The sequence below is a fragment of the Cimex lectularius genome, unplaced genomic scaffold (assembly GCF_000648675.2).
Source record: "Cimex lectularius strain Harlan isolate CLEC.00 unplaced genomic scaffold, Clec_2.1 scaffold39, whole genome shotgun sequence".
Taxonomy (NCBI): Eukaryota; Metazoa; Arthropoda; class Insecta; order Hemiptera; family Cimicidae; genus Cimex; species Cimex lectularius.
Genome location: NW_019392653.1, coordinates 1,643,866 through 1,665,080, shown reverse-complemented (window position 1 = coordinate 1,665,080; position 21,215 = coordinate 1,643,866). Strand labels below are relative to the sequence as shown.

The 21,215-nt window shown below is 32.5% G+C and overlaps 2 protein-coding genes across 5 annotated transcripts; one reads left to right on the top strand and one right to left on the bottom strand.

Moving 5' to 3' along the window:
- Positions 1 to 3,126: 3,126 nt before the first annotated feature.
- Positions 3,127 to 5,443, bottom strand: LOC106661237 (uncharacterized protein DDB_G0284459-like). Of its 2 annotated transcripts, XM_014384512.2 has the most exons (3): positions 4,693 to 5,443; positions 4,420 to 4,440; positions 3,127 to 4,349 (listed from the first exon to the last, which is right to left on the bottom strand). In XM_014384512.2, the coding sequence occupies exon 3, from the start codon at positions 4,315 to 4,317 to the stop codon at positions 3,151 to 3,153; it is 1,167 nt and encodes a 388-aa protein (XP_014239998.1). In that variant the 5' UTR covers positions 4,318 to 4,349; positions 4,420 to 4,440; positions 4,693 to 5,443; the 3' UTR covers positions 3,127 to 3,150. The 2 variants fall into 2 exon arrangements, with proteins under 2 accessions (XP_014239998.1, XP_014239997.1); XM_014384511.1 differs by having other exon boundaries at positions 3,127 to 4,440; positions 4,693 to 5,441.
- Positions 5,444 to 7,183: 1,740 nt separating this feature from the next.
- LOC106661200 (diphthine--ammonia ligase) lies at positions 7,184 to 21,118 on the top strand. 3 transcript variants are annotated; one of them, XM_014384455.2, is made up of 14 exons: positions 7,184 to 7,367; positions 11,561 to 11,612; positions 11,791 to 11,950; positions 12,021 to 12,205; positions 12,964 to 13,037; positions 13,147 to 13,330; positions 13,783 to 13,874; positions 15,317 to 15,407; positions 15,472 to 15,615; positions 15,672 to 15,828; positions 17,599 to 17,876; positions 18,537 to 18,867; positions 20,326 to 20,427; positions 20,488 to 21,118. In XM_014384455.2, the coding sequence occupies exons 3-14, from the start codon at positions 11,836 to 11,838 to the stop codon at positions 20,850 to 20,852; spliced, it is 2,118 nt and encodes a 705-aa protein (XP_014239941.1). In that variant the 5' UTR covers positions 7,184 to 7,367; positions 11,561 to 11,612; positions 11,791 to 11,835; the 3' UTR covers positions 20,853 to 21,118. The 3 variants fall into 3 exon arrangements, with proteins under 3 accessions (XP_014239941.1, XP_014239939.1, XP_014239940.1); XM_014384453.2 differs by having other exon boundaries at positions 11,778 to 11,950; XM_014384454.2 differs by lacking the exon at positions 7,184 to 7,367 and adding an exon at positions 11,390 to 11,482 and having other exon boundaries at positions 11,778 to 11,950.
- The last annotated feature ends 97 nt before the right edge of the window (positions 21,119 to 21,215 follow it).

The window sequence follows — 21,215 nt, the reverse complement described above, 5'->3', positions numbered from 1 at the left end:
ACGACCTTAAGTCCTTTCTTTCTCCTACACCATTTCTATTTTATGCTGATGATCTTAAAATTCTGTACTCTATAAAATCAACACTTCTCTTGCAGCCGACTTTGATAAACTTAGTGTTGTTCAATAGCCTATTTACATAAGGAGCAACCAAAGTTTTGAGGTCTTCAGCTAGACATAACTTTGGAGATGCCTGCTGATGCCATGACCCCTAAATTCAGTTTTGACAAAAAATTTACAATCAAAATACTTTGTAGAGCAGACTGGGAGAAAGGGATCGCAGTTAATGTCGACTATATCTGGTTTATAGATGGCTCTAAAACTGAATAAGGGTCAGGAGCTGGCATTTATGTAAATAATCCAATGACTAGAATTCATATAAGTCTTTGACAATATGCCACCGTCTTTCAACTGGAAACTGTGGCTATTGAACACTGTGCCAGGGGGATAAAAAGGCTGGGGATTGTCAATAGAAGAATAGCCATATACTTGGATAGCCAGGCAGCATTGAAAGCAATTGCCCCATCAGCTGTAAAGTCCAGAGTTTAGTTAGAGCCCTATCTTTAGTTGCTTCTTATTATGTAAGCAGGTTATTGAACACCACTAAGTTGGGGAAAATAACAAAATTACCCTTGTTTGGGTGCCAGGGCAGAGTAGCAACAAAAAAGGACAAGGAAAGTTCAATGATGACATCTGTTGGCCCTGAACCTTTTTGTGGCTTATCAAACTGCCAAAAAGGTGGATCCATTATACAATGGATTAATAAGTCCTCTGTTCAATGGGAATGTAGCTTGGGACAGAGGAATGCAAAAAAGTTTATCAAAGAACCATGGTAGAGTTAATAGATAAAAATCTAAGACATGCTAGGACTATAATAATAGTTGGTCTGCTAACTACTGCAGACTCCGAGGCATATGTATCATCTCGGAGTGGCAGAAACGAGCCTGAGCAGATATTGCCAATACGAAGAAGAAACAGCGGAACAGTTGGTATGAAAGCCTATGTAGGCTGAGATTCCTAATCCTGGGAGAGCAAATCCCTGAAGAATACATGGGAGCCATTGAAAAAAGTTTGGGGCCTTAAGCTTAATGAGGAGCTCTAGATAAAAAAAAAATGGAGTTGCGCAATAAACCAATACTGGTTGTGATGTACAGGTCATAAACAGGCCGGCTCCTATATAATCTAATCTAGTTTATGGTGTCAAATTAATTATTTAAATTTAAATGTAGCTAAATGCTCAGTAATTCCATTAATCATTCTTCCAACACCATTGTATATAATTATTCTCTCAATAATACCACTCTAAACGTGAATAGAATAATGGTAGAAGGAAATAAGATATCTCCAAATATTGATCTTTTCAACTAAATTTTAATACATTTAAATGCAAATTTAAAACAATAATTTTATAGATTGTTTTGAAATAAATATAGTTGTATTATATAGAATTTAATTAATCTATAATAAATTATTATATAAAATATATAAATATAGTTTATTGACTTTTTATTTATTTATTTATTTTTTTAATCCAACACACAATATTCAACATTTTTCTTCTCTGCATTTTACTTTGTTCTGGTTATTTTATAATTTTGTTTGTCTACTAACATTGCTTATAACCTCATGATTTATATTCTTTGTGAAGGATCTTTGATCCATATGTATATATATAAATAAATGTAAAGATGACAGTCTGGATTATTTTCTAAAATACTTCATCAACAGCTAAAACTCACAAACTACATTTTAGTTTGAGCAGAAACCGTACAAAACTGGAGTGTTTTGGAAGTTTCTCAGGCTTTTGACAAAGTATGATATGAGAGACTATTGTACAAATCAAAAATATTTTTACCCCAGGCCTATTATCTGATTATACAATCATAACTTGTAGAGAGATTTTTTGCAGTAAACCAGGGACTTCCGAGATGAAAAAAATACTGGCAGGTGTCACAGGGGTAAATACTCACTCTGCTGTTGTACAAATTTCACATAAAACCCAATAGCAGTGTTAATAACTTAAAAAACTACTTTGAATTTTGTACTTCAATTTTGCAAAGGTGGTGGATATCACAGTATAGTCATAATAATTTCATAAATTCCTTCTTTTTTAAATAATAACCTGCAGACCATGTAATTTGTTTTAATGTTAGTCTGTGTTGGATATAAATTTTATAATATACATTCTTGATGAAGAGCTAACACTCAAAAACCACATTTTAGTTTGAGCAGAAACTGTACATGACTGGAGTGTTTTTAGATGTTTCTCAGATTCTCAACAAAGTATGGCATGAGGGAGTATAGTAGAAATTCTGTGTAGTGAAAAAGATAAGACATCGAAGTGATTGGCTTCTTGAGTAGACCTTTAATATTAGCGATAATAGCTGATGTGGTCATGCCATGTAAGGTTGGAGTTAAAAATAACTACAGGTTATTTCATTTTCTTAAAAATTTAAAAAATGAATTGTTTTTCAAATGGTAACTTACGTTTTCATTTGTGGATTCATAAAGTTAATTCAATTTTACAAAAAAATAGTGAAAACCATTTGATAAAAAGTTAAATATACATGATTTCTTAAAAACAACTCAACCTAGAAGTTTTAATTTTTTTAATCATAAGCTCCATTTTAAACATTTCATTAATTAGGTTTTTCAATTTTTTAAAAATGTTAAAATTAAATGAGGTACACATGGCCACTGTCACTTAACCAGTACATCATCAGACTTAGAAATTCACAAATTTTCTTTGTGTTAATTTAAAAAATAAGTTGTATGAAAACTAGGATAGATGTAATACAAGACCTGCAGGTGATTACAGATAATTAACAAAATTTTTACAACATTCTTTACCAAATAAAACAAACATTTAGTAAAAGCATCTTTCATTAATTACACATAATTTTATTAAATCTATGGTTAAATGTTAACCTTTGAGATCATCAAGTTTAATAATATAAATGTAATCTCTAAAAAAAGATCTTGATATAACTTTGGGAATTATAAAAAAATATATTTTTTGGTCAAAAATATTTAGAAATGCCAAAATGTAGCATTTAGAAACCTTTATTGTGAATACAATCTAATACTATTTCATTTTGTCTTCATTAAAATGACTTTTAAATAAAAATATTAAGCTCTGATATATTTATTATGTCATAACATCATTGTAAGGAGGATAATTATTAGAGCAATTATATTAACCATCCCCAAAGGCAATCCTAAATCGCTATCTGTCATAACCTTTTCCTCGATTTTTTTAATTTCCCTCCGAAGTGCATCGTCCCTTACTTTCTCATGAGGGAAGGAGCTACTAGAGCCACTAGTGCTTCTAGAGCTACTAGGACTTTTAGTGCTACTAGAGCTGCTATCTTTCATTTTAAGAGTAACGACATCTTTTTCCATTTTGGTTTTTTTTTGGGCCTCTTGATCTTTTATTTCTGGCTCTCCTCTCTCATCTTTTGGTTTGGGTGCTGTTTCTGTTTTTATTTTGTCAGTTTCTTTTGTTTCTTTGTTGGCATCTTCTTTACAATTCTTTTGTTCATTTTCTTTTTCATTTTCTGTTTGTGATGAAGAAATTTTTGTTTTTATGCACTGCTTTTTATTTAACACTGCCATCCTTTCTTCTTCCTCTTTTGTAGCTCTCCGACATACTAATTTATCAGTTTTTTTCCAACAGAAATATACAATTTTTTCCAGGTTTTTATTTAATCTATTTAACTGTGTTCCTTCGGACTTTCTATTGGCATTATCCTCACAGTCTTTGTCATCTACTACTTGTTGGCAAATGGGCCTCTCAAGTTTCTTTTTGTCAACTTTTATTCCCAATGTAAGAGCCATATAAAATATTTCTTTAAGAGAAAATTTCTCTGATTTGTTGAGCAAGTTAATTTGACGGGGAGGCGAGCATGGCTTTTCTGAGTCTAATACATTATCTTCCAGACAGTCGATGTAGTTGAACAAAGCATCTGCTAGAACTAATAGTAATGCCACAATGGTAAAAGGAAAAACTATTGCAGTTACAAGAGAGCAGATTTTATTTGCATAACAGGCTGGTAAAATGTCCTTCAAACTTGGCCTGCAACACATCGATGGGTCACATATAGGTGATTTTTGCGCTTCTTCAACTTTTCCAATATTTTCATTCTTTTCCTTCTTTTCATTCTTGGGAGCATTAACTTTACATTTCATACACTGTACAGTGGTATGGATTCTTTTGCATGTGATATTATTCAGTTTTGACAAAGAACTGTAGGAACTGAGTAGCTGAGACTGGCTTAGGGCCAAACAAGTGATTTTCCTTTGCAGCTCATTTACAGCCATGCTGCGTGCTTGAGGTAAAATTCTTGGCGAGTCTCCTCATGGAAGATGTAAAAAGAGAAAATTAGATGTGTAACCACAAAACACTAATTTGGCACAACTGACCTGGAGAACAACATCTTGCATCTGTAAAAGCGAAGGAACAAAAATTATTTAAAGTAGTTTTCAGGTGAAAATTTGTAGTCAACGAATCAAACCATTTTCATTTTAAAAAAATATTTTCAAAGTAAAATATTTATGTGAATAAAATACAATAATACTCTATTAGTATTTAGAAATTTAAAATTTCATTGCTTGTGATACTTAAACTTGCCCTTTAAGGAAAAACAAATGTCTACTTGCATTACAAAGTTTCACACTGTAAAGATGATCACTCACGTTTTTTCTTTCTGTGTTCTCCATTTTGGTTCTGCCAATCCAATTAGTAGTGATTTCAATCTAAGGTCTCACGTCATATTGTACCTGTGATTTTCCAAAGAAATTGTTATAAAACACCTCATTGTACAAGGTCAGATGAAAAAAACATCTGCCATAGTATTTTACTATTATAAATTCTGTTGGAACAATACAATCAAATTTGTTGGCTTGAAAAATGTTATTTAGCATGCTGGGATTTTGAGTTAAATTCACAAATATAATTCTTGCAACTGAAGTTAAAATACACAAAACCTATATCCGTTTCATTCAATATGATAAGAAATTTTCTTCTCAATATATTTTTATTGTGGATGTACAAAAGAAAAATACAAAATAAGTTGTAATAATGAATAAATAATTTTTTTTGTGTGAAATATTTGCTGAGGTCTAAGCCTCTAGCTTGATTATTTCATTTTAGCCTGGCATTCCCAATCTTACTGGTTTTGTGCCAAGTGCCTTTCCCCACTTTTAACAACAATGCCTATAAATGAGGAAATGCACTGACAAACCACCAAAGTTGGTTGAAAAAGCGAATATTGCCACAAGTTTAAATTGACATGAGATACAATCTACAAAATCAAATTAGAAAATGACGTAATGTCATCGAGTAAGAAATATAGAAAATAATGTAAAAATTTGGAATGTTCTTTAGTTTTTTAGAAGTTACACTGTTCCAGTAAATACCATAGTTTTTTGTGTACCAAATATTATATGCTACATAATAACAGAAGTATTTTTGGTGAGACCATGTGGTTAAACATATGATCTAGATATTTAAATATCTAAAAAATAATTTGTTCTTTATTTAGTACCAAGGGGCAACCTATATAAGCTTATTAGGAACACCTATGATTACAAACATTGGAAAGTGCACTCGGTGTGTCATAAAGAAGCAGAGACAACGGCACGTCCTTTGTGAGTGCAAAGCTTTGGCCTGGAAACAAGCTTCTTTGGAAAAGTGATATTAATACCTAAAGAAATAATTCTAAAGTGAAAGTGCTAATCTGCCTCCAATGTAGGGCACTTTTCAAAGGTTTTAGGTTGCAGAGGAAGAAAGGTAGAATTCATCAATTACCCAAAGCACAAAAAATAAATAGAAAATAAATTCAACATTTTAATACGAATGCTGGATAACCATACTTATATTTATGTATAATTACAATGATAGATAGCCCTTGGAGGATCTGACTTGTAGAAGAAGGGTCATCCTCACCCGATTAAGGATAAGCCATGCGAGGTTGACACAGACAAATATTCCATATGGAGAGCATGTAGGAATGCCACCCGATACAAGAATTGTGCTTGAGCATGGCAACGAGTATCTGAGTCTCCTGTTGTAATTCTAGTTTTATTGTATATAATACTGATATTTTTGTGTTCCCTAGTGTGTTGAGAGTGAATGTATTTATTAGTGCACAGTATAGTGTAAGAGGGTCATTAGTGGAATACTGAGCATCCATCAACCCTTCAATTAGGGTACACCCTAACTGGGTGGATGGTATATAAAAAAGGAAGAATGCATTTAAGATTGCAAGAGTGTGAATGGGAGACCGATTACACTGGGGGGGGGGCTGAAATGACTTAGCTGTTGATATACCCTGGAACCCAACCTTGGTGCTGGACGGATAAGACCAAGGTCTGACCCCAGACTGCCAACAGCATGCTTATGCACATTTGAGCTTTATAAATCAGTAATCAGTACTAATTATAATGTCTGACTTATATTTCTAATCATTCAGTAGTTCTATTTCTAGTTCATTTAGTAATTCCGAGTTTGTACAGTGATTAAGGAATATCTTTTTCCACAAATAATTTCTCGTAATTTTAATGTAAGTGAGAATTATAAAAATACACTAGACCTCAAGATTTTTAAAAATGACTACATATAGCTGACTCAAGGAGCGTTGCAATCGCTAATATTTGTCTGTTTTTGAAATTGTTCTTGTTTAAAAAATATGTGCTTTTAAAATATACATATTTATAAGCTGCAATGTGCTTTTCAAATTGTTATGACGATAACTATTTTTGTAACTACTTTAGAACTGATTAGCAAAGTTATTTGATAATGCTAAGTTTGTTATTAAAACGTTATATATTTTTTGGTTATTGCTATTTTTAAAGCCAAGTAGCGATATTTACGTGTACAATAAATATTTCAGGAATGAGGATTTACAAATTCAATATGAATAATTTAAAATCAAAGAGAAGGATTGAATTTTTTGAGGGGGAGAGGAATGAGGGTTGTATAGCTAATTGAACATTGGAAGCTACGGTCGACCGAAATGCGGGTCATGACATCCTAAACGCGCTTTTAATAAACCCAAATAAAAGTGTATAAAAGTGAAAAGAAAGTAAAAATTTTCGAATAAAGACCTCCATCGATCTTCGTTTGAGTTAAAAAGTCGAACATCACGCCTTGATAGTTCGTACGATGGGTAAAAATCGACGACATGGCCAGCGTTTCATAGTGATCTCGGCCGGGCGAGAGAGCGCTTGTGATGGCGGTTTCGCGAAGATCTATATTAAAACTTTAAAAGTTTTCTTTTATTTCATCTTCTGTTTGTCCCTGGTCAATTTTCCGAAGGGAAGTCACACCGGGAAGGCTTTCGGTCCGAGGGTGCTTGGCCGGCTTTCAGGTAAGGCGAGTCTTAGACCTAAATTGCAATATTGCTGGGCATATTGCTTAGAATAGAATAATCCCTTTATACGGATAACCACCGCTTCAACCTCCACGAGATATTATATTTCTTATTTTTTTCAATAATTACACATTGACGTTTTAAAAAAATTATATATTTCTACTTGGAAAAGTTCTGACAGTAGAAGATTCTTAAAATGCCATATTTCCAACTCTTCCTGTTCTTGCCTTTCCATCTTTTTCCCCCTGCCTTGAACCACTTAAAAAAAACTAATCACGATTTTAATTATACACAACACAAATTTCACACAAAAATGCATGATCAATTACAAAAAAGCCCAGTGTTTTATGTTAAAATCAAGCTCCACTAGCTTGCGCTTGTATAAAAAACGCCAGTTTTGGCAAAGAGATTCGTCATCTTTTTTAGTTCCGTTTAAAAATAGTTTAAAATGATTTTATCGACATAAATATTATCTATCAATGTCGGTGAGATAAGGTAAAAGTCGTTTGACAAAATGTCACATTTCTTTAATAGCACATTTTGTAGTTTTGTAGCTTTATATTCAACTCATTCATTCACAATCTGGAGCTGTTTTTACTTCCAAAGTAAAACCAAGACTTTGTGGTCAATAATAAGTTTCAATTAACGAGATGAGACCTTTTTAAATTAATACGTTACAACCAATTATCTTTACTCTGCCCATAATTAAGCACGTGCAATTTAATATTTTGAACAGAAGTGAATTGAATTTAAAATTTCATTTGGTATACCAATAAAGTAGTCATTTCGCTCCCTGGGATTGTTTAACTTCTGTCAGTTCATCTGCTATGTTTGCATGCCAATTAATAAAGATATAAAACCATTTATATATTGTAAAATCAAAAACGTTTCTCTTGGGCTGGTCTAAATCTTGAAATTTAGAAGTGGCAGAAATCTTTCATTTCCTTGTAGCAATAAAGTTTATATTTCAACTTTTGTTAATTCATTCTCTTATGTATGCATGTAAGTTAGTGAAGATATACACAAAGTGTGTTCAATTTTTTTAGTTCATCTCCTATGCAGGCATTTAAATGAGTAAAAATATACTAAAAATACAAAAACTAGTTCATTTTTATATTGTACAATTGTAAGCTCATTGTAAATTAAATTTCTCAATACAAACATGTTTGATTTGGATGGTCTAAAATGTCTTGTAATTTAGAAGTGGCAAAATTCTTTCATTTGGTATACCAATAAAATATCTATATTTCTCTGCCTGGATGTTGAGTGTTTAACTGTTGTTAATTCCACCTCCTTTTTAGGTATGTAAATTAGTAATGTTATAGGAATCGCAATATATTTTTTGAAACAAACATTAAAGTGGTATGATATAAAATGTCTTGCCATTTAGAAGGGCCAGAAATTTTACATTTGGTGTAGCAATAAAGTTTATAAGATATACATAAAATATGTTCAACTTTTGTTAATTTATCTCCTATGCAGACATGTAAATTAGTTAAGTTATACAAAAATTACAAAAACTAGTCCATTTTTATATTGTGCGATCGTAAAATCTTGTAAATTAATTTCTCCATAAAAACATATTTGATTGGGATGGTCTAAAATATCTGCCATTTAGAAGCGGAAAAAATCTTTTATTTCGTGTACCAATAAAATATGTACATACATACATTTCTCTGCCTGTGAGTTGAGTGGCACTCTTGACACGACACGCAAGAATGACACAATTACACAGAAGACAAACACTTTGAGCCCTGAAGATGATCTCAATAAAGATCGAAATGTTGGCACGATAAAGAAAATGTATTCTGAAACCTACATCAAACCAGACCGCATCTCATTTCTAAATAAATATCGATTAACGGTCACTAATCACCACACACATTGTTATTATCTAAAATGTCTTGCCATTTAGAAGAGACTTACATTTGATGTAGCAATAAAGTTATATTTCGCTGCCTGGGGGTTGAGTGTTTAACTTTTGTTAATTCATGGCTTATTTATGCATGTAAATTAGTAAAGATATACATAAAATATGTTAAACTTTCGTTAGTTCATCTCCTATGTATGCATGTAAATTAGTTAAGATATACACACAAAAAAAATCTATTTTTATATTGTATGATCTTAAAATAATTGCAAATTAAATTTCTCAATACAAACATATTTGATTAGGATGGTATAAAATGTCTCGTCATTTAGAAGTGGCAAAAATATTTCATTTGGTATACCAATAAAATATCTATATTTCTCTGCCTAGGGTTGTGTGTTCAGCTGTTGTTAATTTCATCTCCCATGCAGGCATGAAAATTAGTAAAGATATAAAAAAATAAGAAAGTCTATTTTTGTATTGTACGATCGTAAAATCATTGTAAATTAAATTTCTAGATAAAAACATATGTATTTGATTGGATGGTCTAAAATGTCTTGCCATTTAGAAGAAAATCTTTAATTTGGTATACCAAAAAAATAAATTCTCTGGCTAGGCTTTTTTATTTTTTATTTTATTTTTTTGTGTAAAGATATTAAGAAAAAAAGAACAAAAAAGGAAGTACATTTTCATATTTGTTTTTCAATATTTGATACACTATTTGTTTGGGATTATCTAAAATGACCATGTTCGGGCAGTAACTTTCATTTGGTATACCAATGAAGTGTTCTCAGCTTTGGGCTTTGATTGTGTAACTTTGTGAGTTTATAGGTTTTATGCATATATACGTAAATTTGTAAAGATATAATAATACAGTTCATTTTAAACAAAATAATAATATAATATGTATCTAAATTAATATGTAAGGTTATAAAATAACAATATATTTCTAAATTTTTCTAAATTATAATAAATTGAAATGATTTAAAACATTCGTATTATGGCAGTACCCTTTCATTTGGTCTACCCATAAAGAATTATAAAATGTTAATATATTTTTCCATGTGAACATATTTGAATTGGATTATCCAAAATGTCTTACAGCAGTGACACCTTTCATTTGGTATACCAATAAAGTAGTGATTTCTGTCCAAAAACCTGGTGTTTGATTGTTCAGTTATCAAGATATGATTTAAATCTTTTATAAAAACCGAATACGATATATACAAGGATTAATTTCGCTTAATGATCCATAATTTCACTGTGTTTTTTTCTCTACAGCCAAAATGTATTAGTATTGTGCACAAGGATTCAAACTGTTGAATATAAAAGGATTATACATGCATTTAAAAAATAATTGTTTTGTAATATTTTGGCAACATCAAATTCAAGTTAAAATTTTATTTAGTGATATCTGCCTAAAAGTCTGACGTTTTCTTGTGGATAGATGTAGAGTTGGCAAACTACATTGGTCATAACCAGCCCTCTTATTCTTTTTTATTCTTTTCTTTTCCTTCTTGAATCCCCCCCCCCAAAGAAAAAGAAGCCTCTTCATTCAAGCTAATATTCATGTGATATAACAATTGTTTGGTTAAAAATGATAAAATACCAAAAAAGTGTAGGAGTGTGTAAAATAGTAAAACATTAAAAAAAAACCCGACCACATCTCACGATATCTGAATAACTATCGATTAACGGTCACTAATCTCTACACATTAAAAAAAAATGTAATGACACTAATTTTTCTTCTTAACCTTCTTTACATTAAAAAAAAGTCGATGTTCATTTTGATTTTATATCCATTATCTACAAGAAAGCATTGTGTACAAGAAATAATTCAAATAAAATTATAATATATTTTAACATCATAAAATAATGAAATAAAAACGAATTTGATAGGGGGGATTTAAAATTTCCTGCCATATAGATAATGTAATTACTTTAAATTGTGTATAAAAGTGAATATAATACAAGTAATATTTTCTTCTTATGTAGTATTCTTTTAAAATTTGCAATAGTTAAGGACATTTTAACTTTGCTACCGAGATACCGGTGAAGCATATTGGACAACAGATAATCTGAAGACATCTGATCCTGGATAAGATAATAGTAAAAAATAAATAAAAAACTTTCAACGTAATGCAAGGGCATTTTCTCCCCTTATAACAATACCAAAACTTAATTTTTATAATTACCAAAATATCTCAATTTAGTTATTGTCTGCAAAGTTTATTTTATATATGTGATTATTTTTAGCATTAATATTTTACGCACAAGATTTAGTGTTGTTTAAATTACATTTATTTCTGTTTTTTTCTAGACTTGCTGTCAAATTCATTTCTTGAATCTCTTCAACGTACACAATGTCGCTGGTAAGTTTGTTTATCTAAAACTGTAAGCAGCTGGATTTGTCGGTGAACAGAAGCCCGTTATCAATTCACCAGTTTGTACAAACATAGATAAACCACACATATCAGTTATATTATCTATTAAAGAGTTAGTTTTTTTTTCTCTCAAAAATAGAATGTTTGTTTCAGTGACATTTTTTAGATAACAACTTATTTTTGTGGATAAACAACGTTTATTGAGTTCGAAATGAGGGTAGTAGCATTAATAAGTGGCGGAAAAGACAGCTGTTACAACATGCTGCAGTGTGTGATGGCTGGTCATGAAATTGTCGCCTTAGCTAATTTAAAGCCAGACACAAGAGGTATGTGAATGATTTTGAAAGGTTTTAAGAAAGAGTTTGCTAGCATTGTATCTGTTTTAATTTTTTTCAGATGAACTCGACAGCTACATGTACCAGACTGTCGGGCATCAAGGGGTGGAAATGTATGCGGAAGCGTTGAATTTGCCACTGTTTCGATATGAGACTTCTGGAGTCGCGCTGCAAAATGAAAAAATGTACACTCCGACCCCTGAGGATGAAGTTGAAGATCTTTATAAACTTTTGCTTAATGTTAAGGTAAAACAAGTGGAACTGTATCAGCACGGTCAAAAATCATTATATTAATGTGAAAAAGCTTTGAAAAAATTTTCAAAAGGTTCTCAAACCAATGAAGTTTTTAAATGCAGTTTTAATTGTAACCTGTAAATATTTTACCACTTAACATTTTTATCTTTAATAAAGTGCATAGTAGCAAATTTTAGTGTAAAACTGGGAAAAAAGCAGTCAAATTCTAAAAACATTTACATTAACTATCAACATAAATCAAAAATAATGAAAGAAAAAATTAAGAAATTGTAGCTTGAACATCACTGACCATCATGGTTATATGTTTTCTACTTTTGTCAGACATGTTCCATCATTTTACCATCTTCACTGGTTGAAAATGCATCTGGCATCAGTAACAATTAAACTTTAAGCAAGTGGTTGAAGTACTGAGGAGCGGTCAGATTAGACGTATTTCAGAAAACCACCTTTTTCATTTATTTGCCGATGTTTTGACCTTTATTCAGGTCATCTACCAGGCCTGGATAAATTACATACATTGTGCAAAAAATTATACAGGAAAAATGTAAAAGATTATGTTTATATAAAGATGAACTTTAGTTTAATGAAATTATTTGTCGTAAACAACATAATTAAGCTCCAGGTTCATTTTCATTTTTATCTGTGTTGTTTCATGATTATTGTTTATGTATGTTAGTGTGTAAATGAGAATGCATTGTCCTGAAGGCTATTTAAGATTGAATCGTAAATATTTTATTTATCATTTGTAGAAAGAAGTCCATATTGAAGCAGTTGGTGTGGGAGCCGTTCTTTCAGATTATCAAAGACTGCGAGTAGAAAATGTGTATGTACTTAGTTCCAACGTATAAAATCAAATATTTGTACTATAACAAAAAAAGAATTATGTCAAGCAATCAATACTTGTAAAATTTGTATATTTCTTTGATTTTCAGTTGTGCCAGGCTAGGTCTGGTTACTCTAGCTTATCTTTGGAGAAGAGATCAAGGCGAATTGCTTCAAGAAATGATCAATACACATATAGATGCCATTGTTATTAAGGTCGCAGCTTTAGGACTAGATCCTGCGAAACATTTAGGCTTAAAAATATCAGAAATACAACCCCATCTTATTAAAATGGTGAGCATTGTATTTAATACGCTTTTAGAAAACTTTTGTTTCATTTATATAGGAATGACTTTTGCTTCAGCGTATTTTTTGCTTTAGTAAAGGTAAATGTTTAATTTAATTGTTAGCATTAAGTAGAATACTATATTTTCATTACTTACGATTAATTAAGGTTTTCAGTTGAGATAAATTGGTCAAGCGGACCACGAAATTAGTGAATTTTCATTACTCTTGATTATTATTGAAGGTCTAGATTTAATTTATTTATCAATTAAAATTAATCTAAAAGTCATAGACTGGTTAATTAATTATTTATTAATTCTAAAAGGCATAATTTCTTATAAATATAAGCTAGTTATTATAAGATTTAAATCATTTTTTTTTATTTGAAGACTTCTATTTCTCACGACTCTGCTGCCTTGCGGCGTTGTGTATCTTGATTTTGTTATCAAATTCCTTTCCAGAATGAAAAATATGGATTAAATATTTGTGGGGAGGGCGGGGAGTATGAGACGTTTACACTCGACTGTCCCTTGTTTTGCAAATCTCTAGTCATGTAAGTATGAGAGACCTTCAAAGTTTATAATAGAATATAAAACGAAAAATTCATTATAACAGGTTTTGATTTTGTGCATTTCAGGAAGAATATTTTACAATAAAAGCCAAATTACTTTTAATAATTGCTAACTAATATTTGTTGGGCCACTGTAATATCTTTTTTTTCCAATTCAGAATTTATAATTTAATTATCTTTTCATTTCCTCAAATTTTCCTTCTATTTTATTTTTATAATGGACGTGGTTATTAAATAGCTGTACAGAACATATACTTTACAGAATAAACAACTAAGATTTCTTTAAAATATTTAACATAAATAATGTTAGATAACAGGCAATTTAGATGTATTGTACATGTTTATTAATTTTGCAAAAGAAAATCCGAGTTTAATTCGAATTTTAATTGAAAAGTTGTTGACCTATGAATCAATGAGAAATAAGAGGTGCTGGTGGCTGCAAAAGTTAAGGCATTGATACGGCAACTCATCACTGCAAGCATCCTGGGTTCAAATCTCAGTAGCCTAAGGGGGGGGGAAGAAAAAAGAGCTCTTGGGGATTGATCCTCAACAAAAAATTACATTAGCTTCAGAATATTATAACTTTTTAGATGTATTATTTAGGGTAATATACTCTGCCCTCTGTAACGCACTGCGCCCTATGAGAGTTATTAGAACCCCGGTGAGTCCTATTTCATCAAGAAATTTGATTAGTAGGCTCGGTTTCACCGGTTGAATTTCTTCTATAATTATGTTGTACATCACAAAGCACTCCTATGGGCAAGTGTAGACCCGCAGTTTGTTAGTACAGTATCTTTTCGGAATCTACTCATACCGCGTTGAATTCTAATCTTCTTCAATTGCCGTGCAGTGTCCTGTTAAGATTCCTAGTAGGATTCAAAGTTTTTTCATGCTTCCTTTGATGCATTCTGTTGCTTCTTTCCTTCCGAAGCTCGTCAGAAGCTTCTTGGTTTGTGTGAGTGAATTCCACTGTTCCTCATTTTCTTCCTGTCTTCTTGTCTAATATACACATTGCTAGTGTGTGCCCTCTTGTTTCCCTATACTAATATGTGTCCTGGAACCCAGCAGAGGGAAACTTATACCTAATTCATTTAATTTAGTTTTGAAATTAAGCTCCATCTTTGAGCTAGTTATGTTTGAGCTTAATGCTCTGCTACCTGGCTATCTTTAAAGTAAGACTAGAATTGCTATATTCTTCAGACTTTTTTAATAAATTTATCTTATGAAAGTTCTATTGATATGTACATTATAGACTAATTTAAATTAGATGTTTATTCTGTAATTAGTTGTACTATTTTAGTTTGATTCAACATAGATTTCATTTTATGTAGTCAGTAGTCAAGCTAGATATTTTAAAAATATAATCGTGTAAAAAAGCTAAAACCTTTTTTTTTCTTTAGTACATAATTTAATTTTTTTTCCAGAGATGATTGGGAGACTGTAATCCATTCTAATGATGCTATCGCCCCTGTTGGATATCTGAATTTTACAAAAATACGTCTTGTATCGAAAGAAGTCTGTACTTGTAGACTGTACTTTTAAATAGAATTATATCATTCACATTTTGTGCTTTACTTAGGGCGTAGACTGCAATTCAAGCTTAGCCGACAGGTTGAAAATTTGCCGGGCAAAAACCATCGATGATTATATATTAGATATCGACCAGGCAGAAGTGACCGATACTGATTCTGATGCTACAGACTGTGACTTCGATGGAGCATTGGTTAATGTTACTTACCTACTGCGATTTTCCTTGACCTCAAAATTCCTCCGTTTTAGGATATAGATCCATTGTTGGAGATTATAGAAAAGGAGCCTTCGCCGAATAAAGTGACAGCCGTGAGCAATGGTAGCGGTTGGTACTGGGTTGGAGGGATAGTCGGTGAAAACAGTGATATCACCTTGGCAATGACTGACGCATTGGTGAAATTAGAAGGTAGACAAATTTAACTACAAAATATCAGCACTTCTTAAAACTTTAGTTATTCAGATATCGTGAGATGCGGTCAGGTGTGATGTAGGTTTCAGAAAAACATTTTCTTTATCATGCCAACGTTCAATCTTTTATTGAGATCATCTTCAGGGCCTGGGATTTACAAACAATGTTTACATTTAACAAATACATTGAGGATGTGTATTTGTTAAATGTAAACATTGTTTGTAAATCCCAGCCCTGAAGATGATCTCAATAAAAGATTGAAACGTTGGCACGATAAAGAAAATGTTTTTCTGAAACCTACATCACACCCGACAGCATCTCACGATATCTGAATAACTACCGATTAACGGTCACAAATCTCTACACACTTCTTAAAACTTCTAATATAATAAAGATTTAATCAGCCTTAATTTTTCCCAAAAATTTGATTTTTATTATGATTCACCAAATCAATTGAAGTAAAACAATATACTGATTTATATAAGCTCAACTCTGCACACATATGTACATACGCATGTATTCAGAATTGAACTTATGACTTCTCTTAGTAAGCCCGAAGAATACCTACCTTGGTTTTTGGTGATCCGGGTTAGATCTCGGTCTTCTCTGTTGATGCTGGAGTTACGGTCTATGGGCTGTCAATATCTGGGTTGTTTCAGTCCCCACACATGTGGTTTTTAAATCTAAACCCACTCTCACACACTCTTAAATACATTCTTTCCTATTTACAAACCATTTACACAATTAGGGTGGGAGTGCATGATATTCCTCCATTACGTACTAATCTAATTAAGGGTTATGGGGTACTCAATATTTTGCCCTCTCATACTACACGTTCACCTTAATACATATATTCACTTTCAATATACATAAAACGAGATATCTAACAAGTACTATTTTCAATAAACTGCTGTTTTCTCAGAAAAATTGGAACAGGGGACCCAAACACTAGCTGACATGTTCAGGTATAATTATAACAGGTGGCATTCCTACTCGCTCTCTATAAGGAGCCTGGGAATTGCACCTTTCAATTAGGTGGGACAAATGAACAACTTTTCTAAACATGCCAGGCCCAAAAGTAAGTGTCTGTATGTCAGCTTTGCAAGGCTTCTCAGTCGGGTGAATTTGATCCCTCTTCTTCTATTGACCTCTTTTGATAGAGCTTCTAATTTAGCCCACTGATGCTGTTTAATTATGATTTTAATTACATTTTTTAGTGCCAGAAGGTCTGTATTGTGGTAGTTAGGTCCAAAGTTTGGGACTTAAAAAGTGAAGGTTTTTACATATTTTATTTTTATAGCCCTGCTTAACTTGATTTAATGTAAAACATACACATTTAATATATTTAACCCTACTGTTTCTCACCAAAACTCTACCACATTTTTAAAATCAATGATTTTCACAACTATAAACTATGAATTAATTTCAAAAATATACATGACCACAAATGAACCACTGCAGATGGTAAATGCAAAATATGTCTGTCACAAAACCAGAGTGGACAGACAGACAAGGATGATCAAACTATTTGTTAATCATCTCTTTTGTTAAATAAAATGATACAACCAGCGAGAGTAGGGAGACTTTTGGACATGTTTAAGCTATTGGTTTGACACGGCAGACTTCACTATAATTTTTCCATATTTTAATAACGTACAATATTTACAATAATATGATTAGTATGTCTTATTACAAAATGTTTCTAAACAACAATTGCATTGATTTTCTGCTGAACATTTGTGTTAACGCAAGATTTTTTCTTTACAGCCATCCTCCAGGAAAAAGGCCTTCAACTGGCCCACCTTGTGAACGTGTCGTTGTTCTTGAAAGACCTCTCTCAGTACACACAAGTCAACAAATGTTATTTGAATAAAATAACAGGACCGAATCCCCCTGTAAGGACATGCCTTGGGGTTGGACTAAATGAACAGACACCTGTGATGCTAAACGCATTAGCTTATTCTAATAAAAAACACTGCATGCATGTTCAGTCAATATCTCATTGGGCACCGGCAAATATTGGACCATACAGTCAAGTCATTAAGTTAAGTATATATATTAAATAAAAAATTGGCAAAATTCTTAAATTAATGAAATTATCTTCAACTACAACAAAAATTAAAATTTCTTTGATGTATCATTCATTTTCACATGAAGTAGGCTTATTTATGTTTCAATGTGTGAAAGATTCTTAATAACACTAAATGCTTAACTAATTATAATTGTATTAATGGTGTGTAAAAACCATACATGTACATTTAGTAGTCATAATTGATCATATTAATTAACTTTTTATGTAAGGTCTTGATTAAGATGAAAAAGCTAGTGGTCATGAGTGGGATTCGAACCTTCGGCAGCCAAAGGTTGTGGGTTTGAATCCCACTCTTGACACTAGCTTTTTAATTTCAACCGAGACCTTAGATAAAAAGTATAATTAATTATATAGAATAATGATTTTGAGTAATTTAACGCATTGGTTGAGGATAAGTGGAATTGTTTGTTAAAATCACTAACTCGGTTGGATGAATTATTTAAAATTATTTCATACCATCCCTGACAACAATATCCAGAAACAATTTTTGGCAATCCCCAAACTCAATATTTTCCACAAATTTCTACCCTTTTGCTTACAACAAAACATCAAAATCATAAATATTAAAAAAAAAACTATTTAATGTTTCTCCAATAATAAATGCCAATTTTAGGGAGGAGAAGATGTGATATACGTCGCTGGGCAGATCGGGTTGGTTCCAGGAACTATGACTCTCGTATCCGGTGGTATAAGGAGACAATGTAGGCTTGCTTTGAGGCATGTTGGCAGACTGGTTAAAGCAATGGACAAGGACACCCAGCTTCGCGATGTCGTACAAGGCATTTGCTACGTCACCAATGCATCATATATAGCCGAAGCGAGGAAGGAATGGGAGAGAAGAACAAACAACGCGATTGTAGAGTACATAGTTGTAAGAGAACTGCCGAAATCGTCTCTTGTAGAGTGGCAAGTCTGGGCCCATAGAGGAAACACTCGTTTTGAATGTAATTAATTATTAAATATTTACGTGATATATATATTTTGAGTTAGATTTTATTGAGGTGATTCGTGACGATGGCAGCCCTGCCTACCTAGCGTGCACTTCTCTCAGCATGGTTACGGCTGTCGGTGACATGTTCTCTACTGACCCTCTCATTGTGCTCTTGGTGTGATACCATGAACTGGATTGTCTCAGCAAAATGGTGGTTGTTGTCTCGACATGTCTGGAGGGTAAAAAAAAAGCGGATGAGGCGGCTAAGGTTGGGTTGCCCCAACCTCCGCGATCCAGCCTTTTGAAGCTAAAAATGCATTGAAAAACATAATTAATAGAAAGCAGCAGCAGCAAGATAGGCCAGATTGGCAGGGAAGCGGCATATGTCGATAGGTGCCCTGTGGAGGCTGACTCATAGAAGAAAGGTCATCCTCACCCAATTAAAGATAGGGTATGTGAGGTTGACACATGGACACTTACTTTTGGCCCAAAGCCTGCATATGTATCTGGCATGTAGAGAAAGTTTGCTGAATGATACACTAACACCCCTCCCATATACAAGCATCGTTTCAGACTGATGCACCTCTTCTAGCAAAAACCTGATTCTAAGCCTTTTGCGGGTGTTGATAATATTTTTGGAATAGAAATGATGTCACTGGCTTTAGTATCGCTTTGGCAACATTGCTGAGAAGACTATTTTTCAATGTGAACTTTTATGATTTTATTTACGATTTTTTGAAGAAATTTTTTTTTTTAATGTATCTCAGGATAGTCTTTACAATTCAATGTCATAATGAACATGTGACTTGCCATCCCTTGGCTCCATATAGAGAGCATGTAGGAATGCCATCCTATATAAGAATTGGGCTTGAGCATGGCAGCAAGTCCCCTGTTCCGTGTTTTGGAGGAAATGATTGTTTTACTGTATATAGTTTTATAGTTGAGTTTCTTTGTGCGTATTGAGACTGAATTAGTGTGAATGTGCAGTGAGAGAGAGATGATGGTGGAATATTGAATACCCCATCAACCCTCAATTAGGTTAGTTATTAATATATGAAAAGGGTAATGGAGGAATATTGAGTAATCCTCTCATCATTCTGAGTGAATGGGATGTGAATAGGAAAGAATGTATTTAAGAGTGAGTGAAAGTGTAAATGGGAGACTGTTAAGTTGTGGGCTGAAATGATCTAGCTTTTGATAGCCCCTGGCGTTCAACCTCAGTGGCTGGGCGGGTATAACTGAGGTCTATACCTGGACTGCCAACACCTGGGGTGGGTGATTCTCGAAGCCTACCGGTAATTTTTGTAAATAAAAAAAACTGGAATTCCCAATGAACTGCGAGAAGTGATAGGCTCAACTTTATACATGTGTATATGCATTTACAGATTTCAGTGTACATAAATTAGTAATCAGTTATATATGAATAATGGTAGGCTATGGTTTTTTTTTAATTAAAAAAAAAATATTTTAGATGAAGAAACTGGCTGTGTTGTTGGTGAGAATCGTGTTTCTATCAAGAGAAGGTGGAATTATGAAAGTTCTGTTTCTGCTATTGTTTGTAACGTCTCTACAGGTAAAAGATATTGCTTTTTTTTTATTTAAAGAGAAAACTATTAATTTAATTTGTTTGTAGTATCTTCGGTCTCAAATCCTGTCATTTCGAACTTGAACTCTGTAGGCTTCAACTGTGAATCTTTGTCCGAGGCGCAGCTACTTGAGGTGTTCAGGTATGCCATGTCTCGTTTATTCAAAGGAGTACCACCACCGACAGTGCAGTGCGAGCAGAACTGTAACAGTAACAATAACGCCACGTTGTCCCCGATACCGGTCTGTTCTCTGCAACTTTTCTACAGGGTCGGCCGCTCTCCAGGACCTCAGTTGATCCATGACACAATCGCCAAATTGGAAGAGTACAACATTGCAACGACCGTTATCCCCGTCTGTCAGCTGAGCCATGCTAACACTTTCATATCCTTATGTGCTGTGAGGCATAGTTAGAAAAGTTTTATTCCAGAATCCGGTATGAAAATTTGCTTAAAATTGGCAAGAAAGTGTAGTCTTCCTTAAACAATTTGAAGGCTTTGTTTAGTTTTGTAATACGACTACATAGATTTGCCCCTTTTTTTATTCATTACTTTTTTTTAAATAGAGTTTATTAGTTATATGTGGAAAGGATAACACTTAACGTATAGTTTTTTCAATTATTTAACATCAAATTTTGAAATATTTTTTAAATTTTATTACTTTAAAACAAAAATAAAATAGATATAAAATTAGTTTAAAAAAAGAAAGAGGAAACTCCCTTAAAAATATAATATATATTTTAAAAAATCTAATGCCATGTGTGACAAAAAGTGAAAA